The following is a 16,588-nucleotide window of genomic DNA, read 5'->3' as shown; positions in this document are numbered from 1 at the left end:
GTAATACATTTGCTACTTACGAACCACAGAAACACGTTTATTACCTGTGGCTCACTTTTTGGAGCGTTATTGATGGTACTGTCAAGTATTACGCGGTCGTGCGTAATTTTCTTATTATACTGAATCGCGCAATTTGTGGGTTTCCCAAACAACCAAGAAACCACGATCAACATGTTAGATTAAATTTTTTGTAGATTTAAAGACATAAATTCAACATGTTTCTTACCTTTCCATCTGAGGCTTTTTTTTTGTAAAAACGCCTTTTGCAGGATAAATGTAATTTAGGCCTCATTATTCCATGAACAAATGTTCATACTTTTATAAAAGCTCACATCTGTATGTTGAAACAAACAGAACTCACATACTGGGCCTTGCATTCAAAGCACTTAGTTTTGAATACAAGCCCCAATGATTTCTAGAAACATTCATATTTAAAAACAAATGCAACACTCCACAACAAAAGTAAATCAGATCCCACAAGTGACACCAAGGCACTTCAGCCTCAGTGGATCCTTTTATCATTTAGAGAGCAGAGTAATTCAAAAAGGAAACCCCTTAGGACTCATTTTGTGACATCCAAATTTTATTTGATGTTTTCTTCCTACATTAGGGTACTATAAAACAGTACAAAGTTTGTGTATAATGTAGAAATACCTCCTCTATTTTCTAAACTATTAAAAACCACAAGAATAGAACAACGTTTTCAAAATACAAAAAATATACAGACGTGGACCATTTTAAACATACAAACAAGTGGCTCTTATTTTCTTCCCTTTTTCCTTTCTCATGGTCTAATGACAGCAGCCATCTGATCTAATGTTTAGCTCTACGGATTTGGTTCAGACTAAGGCATTAAGTGAAGATGGGGTTTTTTGTTCATTCAACAGATCAAAACCATAAAATTATTTAAAAAAACAAACCGCTTTCTGTTTTTTTTTACTTCACAATACACTTTTTCAAAACATATTTGAAAGCACAGACATGTTCATTTGTGATTCGTTTCAGAGTAGTTTCACGTTACAACACTCCAGTGCATTTATCAAGTGTACTAAATCAGAGATATCCTGAGGATAATTCACCATGAGCTAATAGGAAAACCTCAATGAGGGGAGCTGTTCAAGATGGAATTCACTTCCCTTTAACAGAATAATACAGAAGTGAGGAAACAGATTTCGCTTTTCAAAGTTTGAGCAATATAAACTAATATAATTTTAAAAAACGGGATCAAAATATCAAATACAACGTTGACAAACATACAAACCAGCTTGTGATTTCTGAAACAGCTCAAACTATGTGATGGACATTTTATATAACTATTACAAATAGAAACAAGCATTTCCAGAAGTAGGCATTACAGTTGGAAACAATTTTAAAGCCAATGTCAAAATGACACCAGACTTCATCATCTTTACAGTCTTACCATTTTGCGCAACTACAGATATTCATATTAAAAGGGCTCTACTCACAATATCTGTTTTAGTGTACTTAATAAATGCCAAGATATAAATGTGGAGTACCAGCATTTCTGATCCCCTATCTCTGTAATCAAATAAACTCTTTTACGTACAACTTGCTGTGCTTCATTAAGTCTCTTTTTAAAGCAATGCCTTCCAACTAAATTAAATGGCAACACTGCTCCTACAATACGCATGTGCATTTTTTTTGAGGATTGATTTAAAAACACAATAAATAAGAATTAAACATTCACATACACAAACTCAAAAAAGGTAAGGACTTTAATAACTACCACTAGCTCATGGTATTGTCTTGCGGTATTCAAATTCAGCACTTCTGAAAGTGAAGAGAAACATGGAAGCACATTTAAAAATGGAAGATATGGTTTTCAATGGCAACCAACAATCTGAAACTGTCTGCAAGTGATTTATGCTACTCCTACAAAACACGTATTTTACCTCTAACACTTAAAAAGACTGAGCTGCACAAATGTACAACAACTTTGGTCACTTAGCACTCAGCTTTTCACCTTCCAGCAGATTGTAGAGGCTACTTGTGAAAGATCCTCCTGAGTTTCTAGGATTCGAGCCAAGTCTTCAGGAACAGTAAAAGGCAGAGCCACATTGGATAGATGCAGATACGGCCAAAATTCCACCATTTCCGCCAGTTAGGTCATTGAAGGGACAGATTCCTGTGACCCTTATTGCTCAAGACAAGACCGCCCTTCCCGGGATGCATCTGCGTGCGAGACAAATGGCAAAACTGGAACAGAAACAGTCAGGATGGAGCTTGAAGCACAATAGCAACCACCAAAATGGCACGGATGAGGACTTGATCCCCGACTGCGGGGTGTCTGACGGCTTCCATTAGGACAGAAAGGTCCAAGAGAGTAGAATTTCAACGTTCAAATCGGGAGGTGTCATGAAACTCTCGCTGCTTGGGAAGAACAATTTTAAATGGCCCACTGGAATGGGCCATCTTCCGAACTGTGGAAGTCTGCCTTTGAATGTGCTTCCGTTTACCACAGCAGAGCACGATGGTGTTTTATCAGGAGACCAAGACAAGAGGGGTGTCCAATGACAACTCAAAACCGGGGACACAGCGCACAGAACTGTGCAACGCAGGGACCTCTGGGTTCCCTATGGGAAATGAACTGTATTAATCTGCAGGAAGGCAAGGCAGTAAAGTGGCAATGCAAGTCCAGACAGTAGATCCTATAATGACTCCACAGGCATCAGTCCATCACTCTGTAGGTGGCTGTGGTGGAGCTCTGCTTTACAGATGGTGGGCACAGAACTGAGGAAGGAGGTCATGGTTGGGGGCTCCTCATCTCCTACAAGCACAGAAAGGAGCATCTGTTATTGTTGGGCTCACAGGGCAGGAATACACAGCCTTCCACCTCATGAAACTCTAAATTAAGCTTCAGCAAACAGTTTCTCAATGCCATTCAGTAAGGAACACCTTAAGCATTTTAGAAATTCCAAGTCTAATCTTGGTTTCTCAATGTTTGTTTGTTCTTACTGGCAAAAATACCAAGGCCTTCTGTGACAAATTAAGCAGTCTTGACATAGAAACAATGTGCATGCCACACAACGCTAAACACACAAGCACACACAAAGCATTATGCACAACCCAACACAAATGCTCATACTGACTCCAAATTAACATATTAAGTTCATTAGAAAGCTGTGAGAAACTGAAAAATCCTGCTTGTTTGGTGGGAACGAGCTAAACATGAATAGTAGGAAGTTTGCAATGAAATATTTCAATGTAAAAAAGAAAATTAAAACTTAAGAAAAGTTTTTTTTCTACATGATTAAGATGCTGTCAGTGTTTCATTTATACATTTGACATTTATACTAGGTGAGGGAAATTCTCACTTCTTCTCTAATTACAGTTTCTAAATCCCACCCCTGGAGGCTAATAATCCTTGATTTTTCCAAGGTCTGAAAAATATTTGCAAAACACAGTTTTTTATCTCTGCACTGGGAGTTCTAAGATGGTAGCTCTCGATGTTGAGTTTGTTCCCAGAAAACATTTTTTAATACAAAGCAGAGAATATTTTCGAATAATTGTTTAGGTGATAGTTGTTTCTCAAAATATAAAAGACAAAGGGTCACAGTGTGCCCCTAGAACTGGATAAGGGAACAGTGTACCAGCCATGTCACCCTGCAACTCACAACTGGCAGCCCACTGAAGCTCAGCAGGTGTGAGCCTGGTCAGTACCTGGATGCGAGACTCCTGGGGAAAACTAAGGTTGCTGCTGGTAGAGGTGTTAATGGGGCCAGCAGGGGGCACTCACATCTGCATCTATGTGGGTCCTAATGCCCCAGTATAGTGATGGGGATGCTATACTGTATAAAAAAAAAAAAAAGGGGTGCTGTCCTTTGGATGAGGTCCTGACTCTCTGTTGTCATTAAAAATCCCAGGGTGTTTCTCGAAAAGAGTAGGGGTGTAACCCTGGCATCCTGGCCAAATTTCCCATTGGCCTTTACCAATCATGGCCTCCTAATAATCCCCATCTGTGAATTGGCTTCATTACACTGTTCTCCTCCCCCAAACAGGCTGAAATTGTCAACAACAGGCTATGGCTGCTGTTGGATCACCCAGGTGGGGCTGCACACTGGTGGTGGTGGAGGGGAGTCCCCATTACCTGTAAAGAGCTATATAAGTGTAAGCGATTATTATTACTCTATTACATTATTACTGTACACAATGAGGAGGAATGTGGGGCTCACCGAGGCCAGAGGAGGAGGACACGCTCTCTGCCAGGGAGGAGGTGTCGGCCTGGTCAGGGGAAAGCCCATCCATCAGGGGGATGGACAGCTCTGAGGAGGGCACAGAGGAGTCATAGATGCCAGAGTCTCTGGGCATTTCAGGGGGGCTAGCCGAGCCGTCTGTGTGGAGCAGCGGCTGCAAAGAAGCACTGATCTCCTGGGTAGCCGCTCCGTCCGTCTCTCCCCGTGCGGCGCTGGGCTGGGCAGAGGGAGGAGGTCCAGAGTTCAGGGCGGGGGGCAGAAACCCAGGGCTTCTCAGGGGGCAGTCGCTGTCTGAGGGCTGCTTGAGGACCACCTCGTTGAGCACCAGCCCCGAGTCGAATTTCTCCATGGCGGGGGAGCACTGGAAGGGGGCCGGGGCCGGGGGAGGGGCCGGCCGGAGCGTCTTCTCGAACCAGTCAGGCTCCTGGGCCACGTACTGGTGCATGTTGCAGATGGCCACGTACAGCGAGCGGCCCGACTTGCTGCGGAAGTAGTTGCGCTTGCTGACGTTGAGGGGCTGGGGCTCGCGCTCCGGCAGGCTGAGGTGGCGGGAGTGCAGCCGCGCGTACAGCTGGGGCAGCTGGTCCATCAGCTTGAACTTGGGGGCCAGGTCCAGCACCCCCGGCACGTCGCTCTCGCGGGAGTAGTCGAAGTACACGGCCATGAAGCGGGAGAGGTCGCGCGAGCTCTGCCACGCCTGGCGTAACCGCTCCGCGATCATGGCCACGGCCACCACGAACAGCTCCCCCGCGCCGCCCGCGCCGCCAGCCCTGCCCTTGCCCTTCCGGTTCTTCTTCTCCACGAAGTACTTCATCCCCTTGGAGCAGACGGCCACGATGAGGTGCGCCTCGTCGATCTGCCGGCTCAGCCAGGCCATCTGGCCTTCCTTACAGATCTCCAAGTGCTCCCACAGGTCCAGAGCCACCTGCAACACACACAGCCGAAACTGCGGGGTGGTAAGGGCTCTCAGCGTTTTGGATTTTCGTTAGTACAAGACTGCCTCGACACAGGAGAATGTCTCCCTTTTTTAAAAAAAAAAAGAAAGAAAAATGTTGACAATTTCAGCTCGGTAATGGCGCTCCACCCATTATAACTCAAAGTCGATGTCATTTAAGAGGATACTGTTGTCTAGTCTTTTAAAGAAAACGTGTTATCTTTCTGTAGATCTTAAACGTTAGGTGATCACTGGCGACGGTAATAACTTGCAGTTCATGATTCTACCAGCAGATGTCGGTATAAGCACTAATTTTGAACTGTTGCCGATGCCGCATTACTGCTAGCGCAGAACCAACGTTTTTGTCCAAATTATCCCACCGTTACCTCACAGCCACAGAAGTCCTGCAGGAAGTAGGCAAAACTCTGGATGACGGTGAGGTGTTTGGGACAGTCCTTGCTGGAGTAGCAGAGGAAGACTTTGGGTCGCGGCCAGGGCTTCTCAGCATGTAAGGCTGTAGTGTGGGCTGACGTTTCTGAGCTTTCTTCATCAAGGTGGGAATATATGTTCTCTGGAAAGTAAAAATATTATTTTGTGCTTCAAGTAAAAATAGACACTTTTCCCCCTAAGTTCTCATCTCAGGTCTCACCACCGTGCCTTGTAATCTTTAAATTCTGAAGACCTGCTGAAACCTGGGAAACGGTTTAGCAAGCAGAATAAAAAAACAGAAGGTTTTGAAATGGGAAGTCTCCCATTTTCAAACCTATCTGTATGCGTTACTTAGGAATCCAACAAACCCGAAAGATTATTTTTCTTCAAAATAGGACGATTTCAAGAACAGCAGCGGTTTTAATATTTCCAAACCTAATAAGCAGCCATGATAAAGATGTGAAAATAATAAACCATGATCACCGATCTAGAAAAGATAAGAAGTCATGACCTGGTGTATATCAGCATCTGATCAGTGAAGATTTAATTAGGGGAGCCAGCTTGACACAGACACTCAGAACTGAGGCAGAGGTCAGACAAGTGAAAGGCAGCTTCTGACACTTCTGTTACTCTTTGAAGGACGTGCTTCATTACAGACCCATCCAGAGAGAGGGAAGAAATAACAAACTGCTGTATCTCACCCTGTTGTTTCTTGCGACACATGACCGTGAAGAGTGTGGCGAAGGCTGACATGATGACCAGCGGCACTGTGATGGCCACAGCTCTGATTGGCCCAGCCCAGGGCGAGTGCACTAAGAAAGCAGACAGAAAAACAACTCAGGCGCCAGCTCTTTGTTTGTTGGACCAACTTACTTACACCACGGTAGCACCTTTTGTTAAAGTTATAATTCAAAAGCTCCAAACAATGAAGTTCCAAATGTTCCAGCAGTCCCACCCTGAAATGCAACAGTATCTGCTATAGCCCAACAATTCCCTGTCCTGAAGTAATGTGGCTTTTATGAAATGTCGCTGTATTTTGCCAGAGTTAAAAGAACAGCACTCCAGCTGTGACAAGTGTGGTAGCGTCGTGGGAAATCCTTCATCAGAGGAGCAGGAAACAGTCTTGTACAGATTCAGTTTTATTGAGCTCAATAAGAACAGCCCTGTAAGGTGTATATACAACCCTTATATACAGTATGGCCTCAGAAAGAGGTTTTGTTTCACAGTTTTTTGGTTTGTTATGGATATTTGTCCTTTCCTTTAATATGTAGCATAAATGTATCTGGTTTTGTCCTGTTCTAAGTCCGGTACTTTGACATTGACCTGCTTTATTCTGTTTATGGTATGTTTTTGGATGTGGGTCCTGTCTTTTGTTATGTAGCACAAGTTGCTGGAGTCATATTTGTTTTATCTTTATCTTTATCTTAATTTTTGGTGAAGGCTAAATTAGTGCTAAATTAAGAGATACCAGCAATACCTTCCACAATGCGTTTCAGCAGTAATACTGTATGCTGGATATGTGCAATATTTACATGTCCCACTTCAGTACGATGTTTAATATTGACATTGTGGAATGGACTTTCATCCATTACACAGGCAGACAACAGTTAAGTGTTGATTTGTCAGACATCCACAAGTTCAAGTTAAGGATTTTCATGAACATTCATGTAAAGGGCATTTTCAGCAGGTCCTTACCTTGATTTACATGATATTGTGTTGCTCTTCTGGTGCTGTTGTTGTTATCTGCAAGCTTGGAGGCAAAAAGAAATGATCAATGAGTCTGCAGTGCTCTGTTTAAATTTCTCCAGCCCCATCTGAAATGCCCACATCTATCTTTGCAGAACTGTGCCTCTTGCACGTGAAGGGAGTTCAGTGATGTCAAATCCTATTCCAAAACCTTTTACACCCAGCACAGGTGAGCCATATCTCAGATCACACTCACCCACATTCACACTAAACAGCACACTTAAATACTGCATCCATGAAATGCCACTTTCACAAAGATGTGAATTTTGTCAACAAAGAAACACACACAACCCTAATTCAGATCTGGAATGGGTAGCGGTATTAGAAATTAGAAAAAAAAATATTTAAAGATAGGAATACTGCATAACCCACCAAAGTATGACGCTTGAAGGATGACAATATCTAGGAATGTTGCTAACAACTATCTGTACCATCTCAGTCTAACAATCACTGCACTGTCACAAGATCCAAGATGTTTTCTCCACCTTAATCCAGGCAGCAGAAATGACCGTATCAGAACGAAAAACACAAAATGTCTATGTAACTCAGAATGAAGTCACTCGCCTATTCTTATTCACGTTCACAGAGAATACGTTCAAAACCCGGTAAGAGAACTTTTTGGGGTACGTTTACATCTTTTAAAATTGAGAAGCTAAATATCTACTCTGCTATCCTGACACTACAAGATATACAGCAACGATTATATATTTTGTGTTTCTTACATAAATAACTCTTTATAGTTTTCAAACACAGTAACCAAGCTTTTAAACATAGCTCAGAAGGATTAATGTCTGTCAATCACTGAAAATGAGCATAACAGCTTTAAAATCTTGAGCAATTGTGAATTAGCTATGCGGTATTATGACTGAAGAACTACAAGGCAGATTTGAGTTTGAACATGAGAAACACATTTTTAATAAGATTAGAAACTGATGGATAGATTGAAATTTGGCATCAACATCAATCTTAATTCACATTTTGCATTTCCAGTGCAGTAAATGTAAGGACTGTGGAACACTCTGCCGTCCTTACCTCGATGGTGTAAGTGCCAGGTGTCATGTCTTGGAGAACACATGTCGTTTTGTCAGAGCTGGAATCCTGCAGGATAAAGAGGATTTAACACATTTGCCAGGATATAAAAGCCTTTTTATGGCCTCCTGTTTTTAGATACATGAAACCGGTTTTTAGGCGCCTGCATGTTCATTTTATATTTGAGATTTCAATGTTCTCATTTCTCTCAAAATGGTTTCCGAACTGTTCGGAATAAAAAAAAACAGTGTTTCTCAAGTTACAATATATTCAGAATTTAACAACTAGAATCATAACTAGGTCTCACAAAAGTGACCACATCACTCCTGTCTTTGGATCCTTGCACTGGCTTCCCATCAGGTTTTGGGTTGATTCTACCGTCCATCTGCTTACATATGTGACATGGCTCCTCAGCCAATACAGACTGAGTACCAGACCTTTGCTCCGCTGATTCTGGATTAATGTGTGTTTCCACTGTTCACCTACACTCTGACAGGGTGACAGGGCCCGATTCTCAGACAGATTGGGTACTCATAAGTTAAGGCTAAAAAAACGTCTCTGCATCTACCTTAGTTTTCTGGGCATTGTTATTTTATTGAATTTGACTTTGTGTAATGTGCTATATACTGTAAAACACTTTGAGATTGCTTTTTAAATGGATATATATATACGATAAAAGTGTTTTATTAATAAATGGGAGGTTTTTACCATTGTTTTCATTGGGAATGACAATTACAATGTCCATTATTTTAGTGGACACTCTGTGAAATAGCAAACACTACTTTAATATTCATTCCCATAATTCACAGTGACTGCATTTTCTGAATGCACACTATATACCCGATAGGTATTCTTTCTAATATTTATATGAATATTTAAATTACGTAATGTCTTATTTTATAAGAATAAAAAATATTGAAAGATCACTTCACTTCATCTCCACAGTCTAGAATACCATTCATACCTGAGCATTAATCTGCATATATTGTAAGAGTCTGAAACCCATGTTTAAATTTCTACAAGTATACCTCCCATCACTCAAATGACACCAATGAACATGCCTGTGCCCTTACCGGTCTGCAGCGCTTCTGTCTGAAGGTGCCCTCCTGTTTCAGCTTGTAGTAGATGTAGTAGAAACTGAAGCCAAATGTTGAGGGAGCATGATCAAACACCACATTGAGACTGGAGCCTTGCTGGGATATATTGAGGCTCTTCGGCTTCCAAACTGTCCACAAGGCACAGAGAGCACAAGAATTACTTGCCAGTAAGGCCCACAAAAGAAAAAAAACTCATATAATGTCTTGGGTCAATAACAGGATGCTTATCTGCTGCTTTCTTCTCGTTGCAGACGGTACAGTGTTTTCTCCTTCATACGCTAGCAAGATTCTGTTACTGTCCGTAATCTCAGTGAAGCCACACTTCTGTGATAAGATAAGGCTGATCTGACACTCATTCAATACAAGTTTCTGCCCCTTTCTACAGCTCTTCAAAATCAAATGGCAACGATCACCTGAGTAATTAATTATAACTGGGTTTCGGACAGGAATTGCCAGTGTAATTCTTTAGGTAAGGTAGTCTTTCTTCCTGTCTCTTAGAAAGAAAAAATACATAAACAATCTCTAGGTCATCATAATACTGCATTTCACCACCCACCACACATTAGTACATGTTAGTACAATAGTAAAGGAGACAGGTTTGCTGGTATGAAGCCTGGAATTAATGGTGAACTGCTCTATCTAATGGTGTTTAACAGTAATGACAGCACAACACACACGGTCCATTTAAAGCTAGCTGAGTGAAGGATGTATATAAGGAACGGCGTACATATTTGTGGAACCTGTAATATTGACTCACATGGTTTGCAGATAAGATTGTCTGAGCCAAGAAGAGCTTCACAAGCTGTTAAAACACAACAGAGAACACAATTGAAGGACCACTGCAAAAAATCTAAAAAGGTGCATCTCCAACATTCCCCAGAACTGCTGTTTAAGTTACAGAAAAATCTCATTTGAAGCTTTATAGCTTTAAAAATCACTGATCCAAGACCAGAATGCACTGCTCAACAACACTCTCTGAGAGACACGTCCACTGTGAGGACAGGCTGCTTATGGCTCTGTTCAGCAGCTGAATTTGTGGGAAACAGCAGTCCTACCCTTCGCTGACATTTCTGAAACTCAGGACTGAGTGCAAAAGCATGTCAACCAAAACTAACAAGCCAAGCAAACCAAATAAAAGGCATCAATTAGCGCTGAGGACACGGAGTGGAGCTGGCACACCTGTCACCTAGCAGAGAGAGCAAGCCTGCAGGGATAGGGTCCAAAACCACTACTCTAGGATGTACATGGGCTAAAATAATTGTCAGTTCTATAAGAATAAGACTGGAATTGGTTTTACGTCTCATCTAAAAGACGGCACCTTTATTACAGTGTACTCTATACTGGGGCATTAGGACCCACACAGAGCATAGGTTGTGCGCTCTGTACTGATCCACTAACACCTCTTCCAGCAGCAACCCTATTTTTTCCCCAAGAATCCCATCCAGGTACCGACCAGGCTCACACCTGATTAGCTTCAGTGGGTTGCCAGTTGTGAGTCGCAGGGTAATACAGCGTAAAAAACAAAAACTACGCCTTGACTGAGTAAAACCCAGATGCAGGGATCACTTACTGTTTGTTCGCAAGAAGGATGGGGGGAAGCTGCTTTCGTTCACGAAGGATGGGAACGGCACAATCCTTATCATGTAGTCCGTTTCAAAGCTCAAGCCAGGAAAGGGCTGGGAACTCATTTTCTACAAGGAAACAATTGTAATTACAGAGTGCGGCATGATCCAGCACAAGGATCTCTTTTTTTTTCTCTGAAGAGATGAGAAGCAATGCCCAGGAAAAAAGTGATTATTCCCACATTAATTTATATAACAGGAAAAATAAAATATGAGCAAAGCATTTAATGATGAAGTGAAACACTCAGATAATACAATACTGTAATGTTCATTTTTACTCTTCAGCTGTATAAAGAGATTAAAAAGAGACCTGGAGCTGGGAAGCCAGCCAACCAAAATGATTTCTAATCATTCAGGAAAGACACTTCAGCTTCTCCTTGTGCCTAAATTTCAGATCAATATTAGTCTGTAAAATCCTTGAGGTTAAGTTGGAAAACTCTCTTTTAAAAGCAAATATAGCGTGAAACTTGCACTGATATTATTACCCTTCAGGCCACATGAATATGTCAGAACTACACATAAAAATGGGTGAATATTTTACTCAACGACCAAAGTTGAAGTTATAATAAAACAAATTGTCCCATTGAGGATATTGAGATAACAGCTTTGTTATATTTCAGCCTATATGAGATTCAGATTTTGTTTTCCAGGTTTTTATTTTAGACATTTCACATGGAGTCCTCAGTGGAAAAAAAACTAAAATTGAAAGGTGTTGAGAAAAACTGGTCTTGATACAGTTTAATATACCAACTTGGGAAGGTGGCTTTGAAATGACTTACCACATTCCTGAATGAAAAATTGAGCTGTCGGGGATCCTTTAAAATCATGTGCTGACATTGCTTTCCTTCCGGGTTTTTGTCTTCCAGATATACTCTAAATCCCTTCACATGTTCAATCCCTGAAGAGAAAAAAAAAACATAAGCAGTTGAGATCATTTCTGATCAGTGACATCAGAACAAAAGACAAGAGCAGTTTGGGGGGAAAAAAGCTGTCTGTCTTTCTTTCTCTAACATTCACTTTAGAAAATAACAATTCTGACTACTTTCCACACATCATTTCTGTTATTCTGTGCAGGATTGCAACAACCAGGCCCTTTCCAGACTTTACAGAATGGTCTCTGGCATTGAGACTAAATCCTATTTGCCAAGCCACTGTAGAATTTCTGATAATCCTTAATATGCTAAAGGGGTTAACAATGCTTCTGGGTGTGGGCAAAAATCAGAAAAAAATATCTCTGTTCTCGTCCCTTTTCATATTGATTTTATTATTCTATTATTAGGAACAAATCTATGAGCACTGCAAGAATGCATTATCTGAGACAGACAGATATGACATTAAAGCCCGCTTGAGACTGTGTGAACCAGCATCACATTCTGTTGAAACTTAGGCAAATCAGAACTCGGTTGTTCAGTTTGCTTGGCACTGAATGGCAGGTGTAGTATTCTGAAGCTTTATAAAAGAATTTGCCCAACTACCAGTAATTATGTATCTCATATATGCTGCAAATGTCGACATTAAGAAACGTTCATTTTATAAAATAAATTTTAAAATTGAAATGGAAAAGAAAGGTCATTTAAAAACACGGTGGTTTTAAATTTTTCAAAGTTTCAAATGCATTTACCACGTCACACCCATTTCTCCCTTTATAATTCCAACACCTTATTTGCTTCATCTCTTTATACCCCTGATGCTTTCATGTAGAGTTAAAGCTTTCCTATTTCACTGCAAACACAGTCATTTGGCCGGCGAGACGGTTAGTTTCATATAGAGGGATCACACATACACGTGTGCGTGCAAAGGTGCTGAAACAGGCTGTCATCGTCCACCCTCAGTACCCCTGCAGAAGGCCTGCAATCAGACCTGCGTGCCAAGAGCATACTAGTTTGCCCTTTAGAATGCTCCAGCACCACCCTTTTAATTACATTTCTCTCTTATCGGTAGCAGGGAAGACATTCCAGCTGGTTCCTGTTACAGGAGGGGAGCCAGGAGCAGAAGAGCCTCTTCTTTGTGGCAGGTGGAAGGGGCACACCTCACCCCTAACCCCCCCCACCTCCTCCCTCTGCAGCAGATCCTATCCACCTACCCCATGAGGGACTCCAAAGGCAGAAGCCACCAGACTGGTTCTCTGTGTTGGCGTGACCCCAGTTCTCCACTGGCACTCGTGTGGAAACAGCCCGGGCCTGCCTCTCACCTGAGCTCTGTTCAGTCCTGTCCTAATCAAAAGGATTAACCCTCTTGCGGAAAACAACAGGGCGCTTTGTCCCCAGACTCACACAGGGCCTCAGATTACCAAGTTCAATAGTAGCTTCCACGATACAGAAGCCAGGGATATCTCTTTTTCACATTCCTCCGGCAACACAACAGAACGCGATATTTGGGAGCTTTGTCTCTACCGGATCAGCGCGGCTGTCAGGCAGAAGGATTTCCACAACAAGGGGGCAGGAGGCAGCCCGAGGCTTTGATCAGGTCGGGCCAAGTAAAGTCTTTGAAGATTTGTGGGGCTCTTTTTTCTTCCTCTTGTTCTCCCACTTCTCTTTTCACCGATCTCACGTAAATGTCTGTGAGATGCAACACAACATACATGCGCAGTTCAGAATCAAAACGGAGGCATGCTTTTGAGGACCATTTCATTGCAAAATAGCCCAAAGTGTTTTAGCATATACACTCAGAAGGGTATCAAAGGGCATTTACTTTGTCCACCACTTGAGCTCGTAGATCAGACTTCAGTTCTGTGCCTCATCTGAAGGACAGGACCCTCTAGTGCACAATGTCTTCGCATTGGGGCATCGGTTTGAAAATTCTGGTCCAGAAAGACAAGCGCCACCTACTGGTCCACCAACTCCATTTGCATCAGAAGCCTGGTGATTCTTCCCAGTCTCCCATCCCAGTACTGACCAAGCTTGGCCTTGCTTAGCTTCCGGGATTCTTAAGCAATCAGAAAATGGGGTGGTGATGCTCCAAGCATGTGAGAAGCCCCATATTTTTTCCTCAAAGCGGTTAACATAACTAAACTTTTGGGAAGAAAGTCACGGCGTTAGTTTTGGGATGGGGAGTAGGGGCTAATATTCATTCAATGCGGGTTTCAGTTCACACTTTGGCAGCTCTCCATACCTGGCTAGTTAAGTCCTGGCCTACAGTGAAGACTTACCGAGAGGACTGGGATACCAGTTCACCACCACAGCAGCCTGGTTGTCACAGGGAAGCTGTGTGAATGTCACATTGCTTACAGGATGGATGGCGTGTTTCCCTATCGGGTTCCAGTTCAATGTGCAGTCTGGAATGGCAGAAGAAGAAAGGAGTTAATTAGTGTACACAATGATCCCATCAAGGTCCCGATACCAATCTTTTTTCCCCAAGGGGTGTTCAAAAATGCCTATGCTCCCCGAGTCTTTTTCAAAGCTATGGGGCATCAATGGATGATCACTCATAGCTGTGAAAGGTAGGTATAGGTTTACAATGCCAAAGGGGAAGCCTAAAAGGTAATATATGAATTACTACACTGCATCACAGGTAGTTCAGGCTGTATGTCAGAAAAGTGTGGCATTCCCTTCAGAAATCTGACACAGGAACTCCAAAAATACAACTTGTCTGCCTAATCCCACTGTATTTTCAAACCTTTTTGAGCAGAAGTTGGTCACAAGTACTCGGCTCTGAAAATTTTATGCAAAGTTTTGCTTTAGCATCCGATTAGGTGTAATGCAAATTTACATTCAGATACCGCTGAATGAAGGGATACAACTAGCAGAAGGCAAAAATAATAATCTGCCTAGGACACTAATGACAATGAATATTCACTTGCAAAGCTCTTTTTCCATCCATCACCTTAATGAAGATCCACACAATCGAATCCAAATTTAATTGGAATTTTTTTTTCAGACTATCCTGACCAGATTATTTATCAGATTTCAGTTAGCCCAGTGGAGACTCTTATTGAAAGTTTCAAATTTAGCACGTTTCTCAGGCTAAGCCTGGCTGATTCATCAGCAATCCATTTGTTAAGGTAATATGAGTAGTAGTAAAAAAAAAACAGAAGAATCCCTCTGCTTCATTCTAAATAAAAGCATTTGTTTTACTGAACACAGACTTACTGTCATTCCGGAACGTGACACCAGCTGTGCGACTATTGTCCTCCGAATTTGACAGCAGCCCCTAGAAATGAAGGAGATCCTCAATTTCCAGAAGCTAAACAGGAGCATAGAATTGCAGTGTAATAATGTAGCTCATAATATACACATGAGAATGAAAGATGAACAAGCCAGCATGATGTTTCTTGCAGGCGAAATGTAACCACTGAAGAACAATTGCAAAGTACATCACATTAGATGCATTTCAAAATAACCTTCTAGTTACTTTACTGCTAATTCGTTCATCTTAGAGTGATGCAAGTGCTCAGCAGCACCCTAAATGAGAGGTGGTGAGGTCAGGGAGATGAACATCAATGTAGCACTTATTCAATAGATCTTTTAACACAGTACAACTGTAATGTGCTTCCTGCTGATGCAAAAACATAACACCTGCAATTACTACAGGAACTACTGATCATGGCAAAGAGATGTATACACAAAATAGAGCACAGAAAGGAAAACAATGTCACAGCATAGACAACAAAAATAAAAATCAGAGATCAAGTCAATGCTAAAAGAGGAGGTATGAGTTGTAGGGGTGTGGAACAATCTTCCCAGCCATGTTGTCGAAGCCAATATCCAGGCTTCCTTCAAGAACTAGCTGAATGAGATTTCCAGCTCATTTAATTACTGACCACCAAACAGGCTAGATGGGCCTAATGGCCTTTTCTTGGTTGTAACCCTTGTTATGTCACGCATCTTTGGCAGCAGTGATAATGAGGCCCTTCTCACAGAGAGGTAGGGGTGCCAAGCAAGACCGGCATAACATATAAGTATTAGAAGAGTCTGTGGAAGGGGGACAAAATCACTGTGGGAAACATTATGAAACCATCCAGCTCTTGCATAAGCTGACAAATTAGACACGGTACAAATTCCATGAAACTATGAGGACTGCCAAGCTTGGTGTAATAGCTAAGGTGACCTCTGGCAAAGACAGCTGCTGGGAGGGATTTTTTTCTCGGTTGGGAGGTATGTGAGGGGATGAGTTAAACAACATATGTTTTATGGTGTCCGTCTGGTTTTGGGAGGTACCGAGATGGTACTGCTTTGTTTATTTCCTGCATCCGGTACCTAGTCTCAGAATTTGTGCTTAGAGTGGGATAAAATTGCTAATTTGTTATAGATACAAAAAAAACATGCATCACAAGATGAACAGAATGTTATTCAAGCCTCTTTTTTCCCATATCAAAATTCCCTTCACTTTTTTCTAATTCCAAAGAAAGAAAAATATATACAACAAACCCATAAAATATACACAACAAATCTATTCCTTTTTGCTTTAACTGTCTTTTAGCCAGTGAGGAGCAATATTAAACTCTACAGCAAAGGATGTATTTTAAAATTACCACATAAGTTTCTCATAGTTTCCAGATATCACCAAATGTCCCATTTA

General features: G+C 41.7%; 1 protein-coding gene across 1 annotated transcript in view; it reads right to left on the bottom strand.

Moving 5' to 3' along the window:
- Nucleotides 1-565: 565 nt before the first annotated feature.
- Nucleotides 566-16,588, bottom strand: part of il17rd (interleukin 17 receptor D) — a 37,683-nt gene continuing 21,660 nt past the window's right edge. The window contains exons 2-13 of the mRNA XM_088916512.1: nucleotides 15,160-15,220; nucleotides 14,220-14,345; nucleotides 11,851-11,969; nucleotides 11,020-11,140; nucleotides 10,207-10,251; nucleotides 9,426-9,577; nucleotides 8,356-8,421; nucleotides 7,273-7,327; nucleotides 6,279-6,389; nucleotides 5,535-5,719; nucleotides 4,194-5,139; nucleotides 566-2,788 (exon numbers count right to left, since the gene is read on the bottom strand). Of these exons, the coding sequence (XP_088772638.1) occupies nucleotides 2,670-2,788; nucleotides 4,194-5,139; nucleotides 5,535-5,719; nucleotides 6,279-6,389; nucleotides 7,273-7,327; nucleotides 8,356-8,421; nucleotides 9,426-9,577; nucleotides 10,207-10,251; nucleotides 11,020-11,140; nucleotides 11,851-11,969; nucleotides 14,220-14,345; nucleotides 15,160-15,220 (2,106 nt within the window). The 3' untranslated portion in view covers nucleotides 566-2,669. The remainder of the gene's footprint in view (nucleotides 2,789-4,193; nucleotides 5,140-5,534; nucleotides 5,720-6,278; nucleotides 6,390-7,272; nucleotides 7,328-8,355; nucleotides 8,422-9,425; nucleotides 9,578-10,206; nucleotides 10,252-11,019; nucleotides 11,141-11,850; nucleotides 11,970-14,219; nucleotides 14,346-15,159; nucleotides 15,221-16,588) is intronic.

This window comes from Atractosteus spatula, chromosome 5, assembly GCF_055471065.1.
Source record: "Atractosteus spatula isolate fAtrSpa1 chromosome 5, fAtrSpa1.hap1, whole genome shotgun sequence".
In the NCBI taxonomy this organism is placed as follows: domain Eukaryota; kingdom Metazoa; phylum Chordata; class Actinopteri; order Semionotiformes; family Lepisosteidae; genus Atractosteus; species Atractosteus spatula.
The sequence above is the reverse complement of the archived record's forward strand: the minus strand, read 5'-3'. Positions and strand labels throughout refer to the sequence as shown.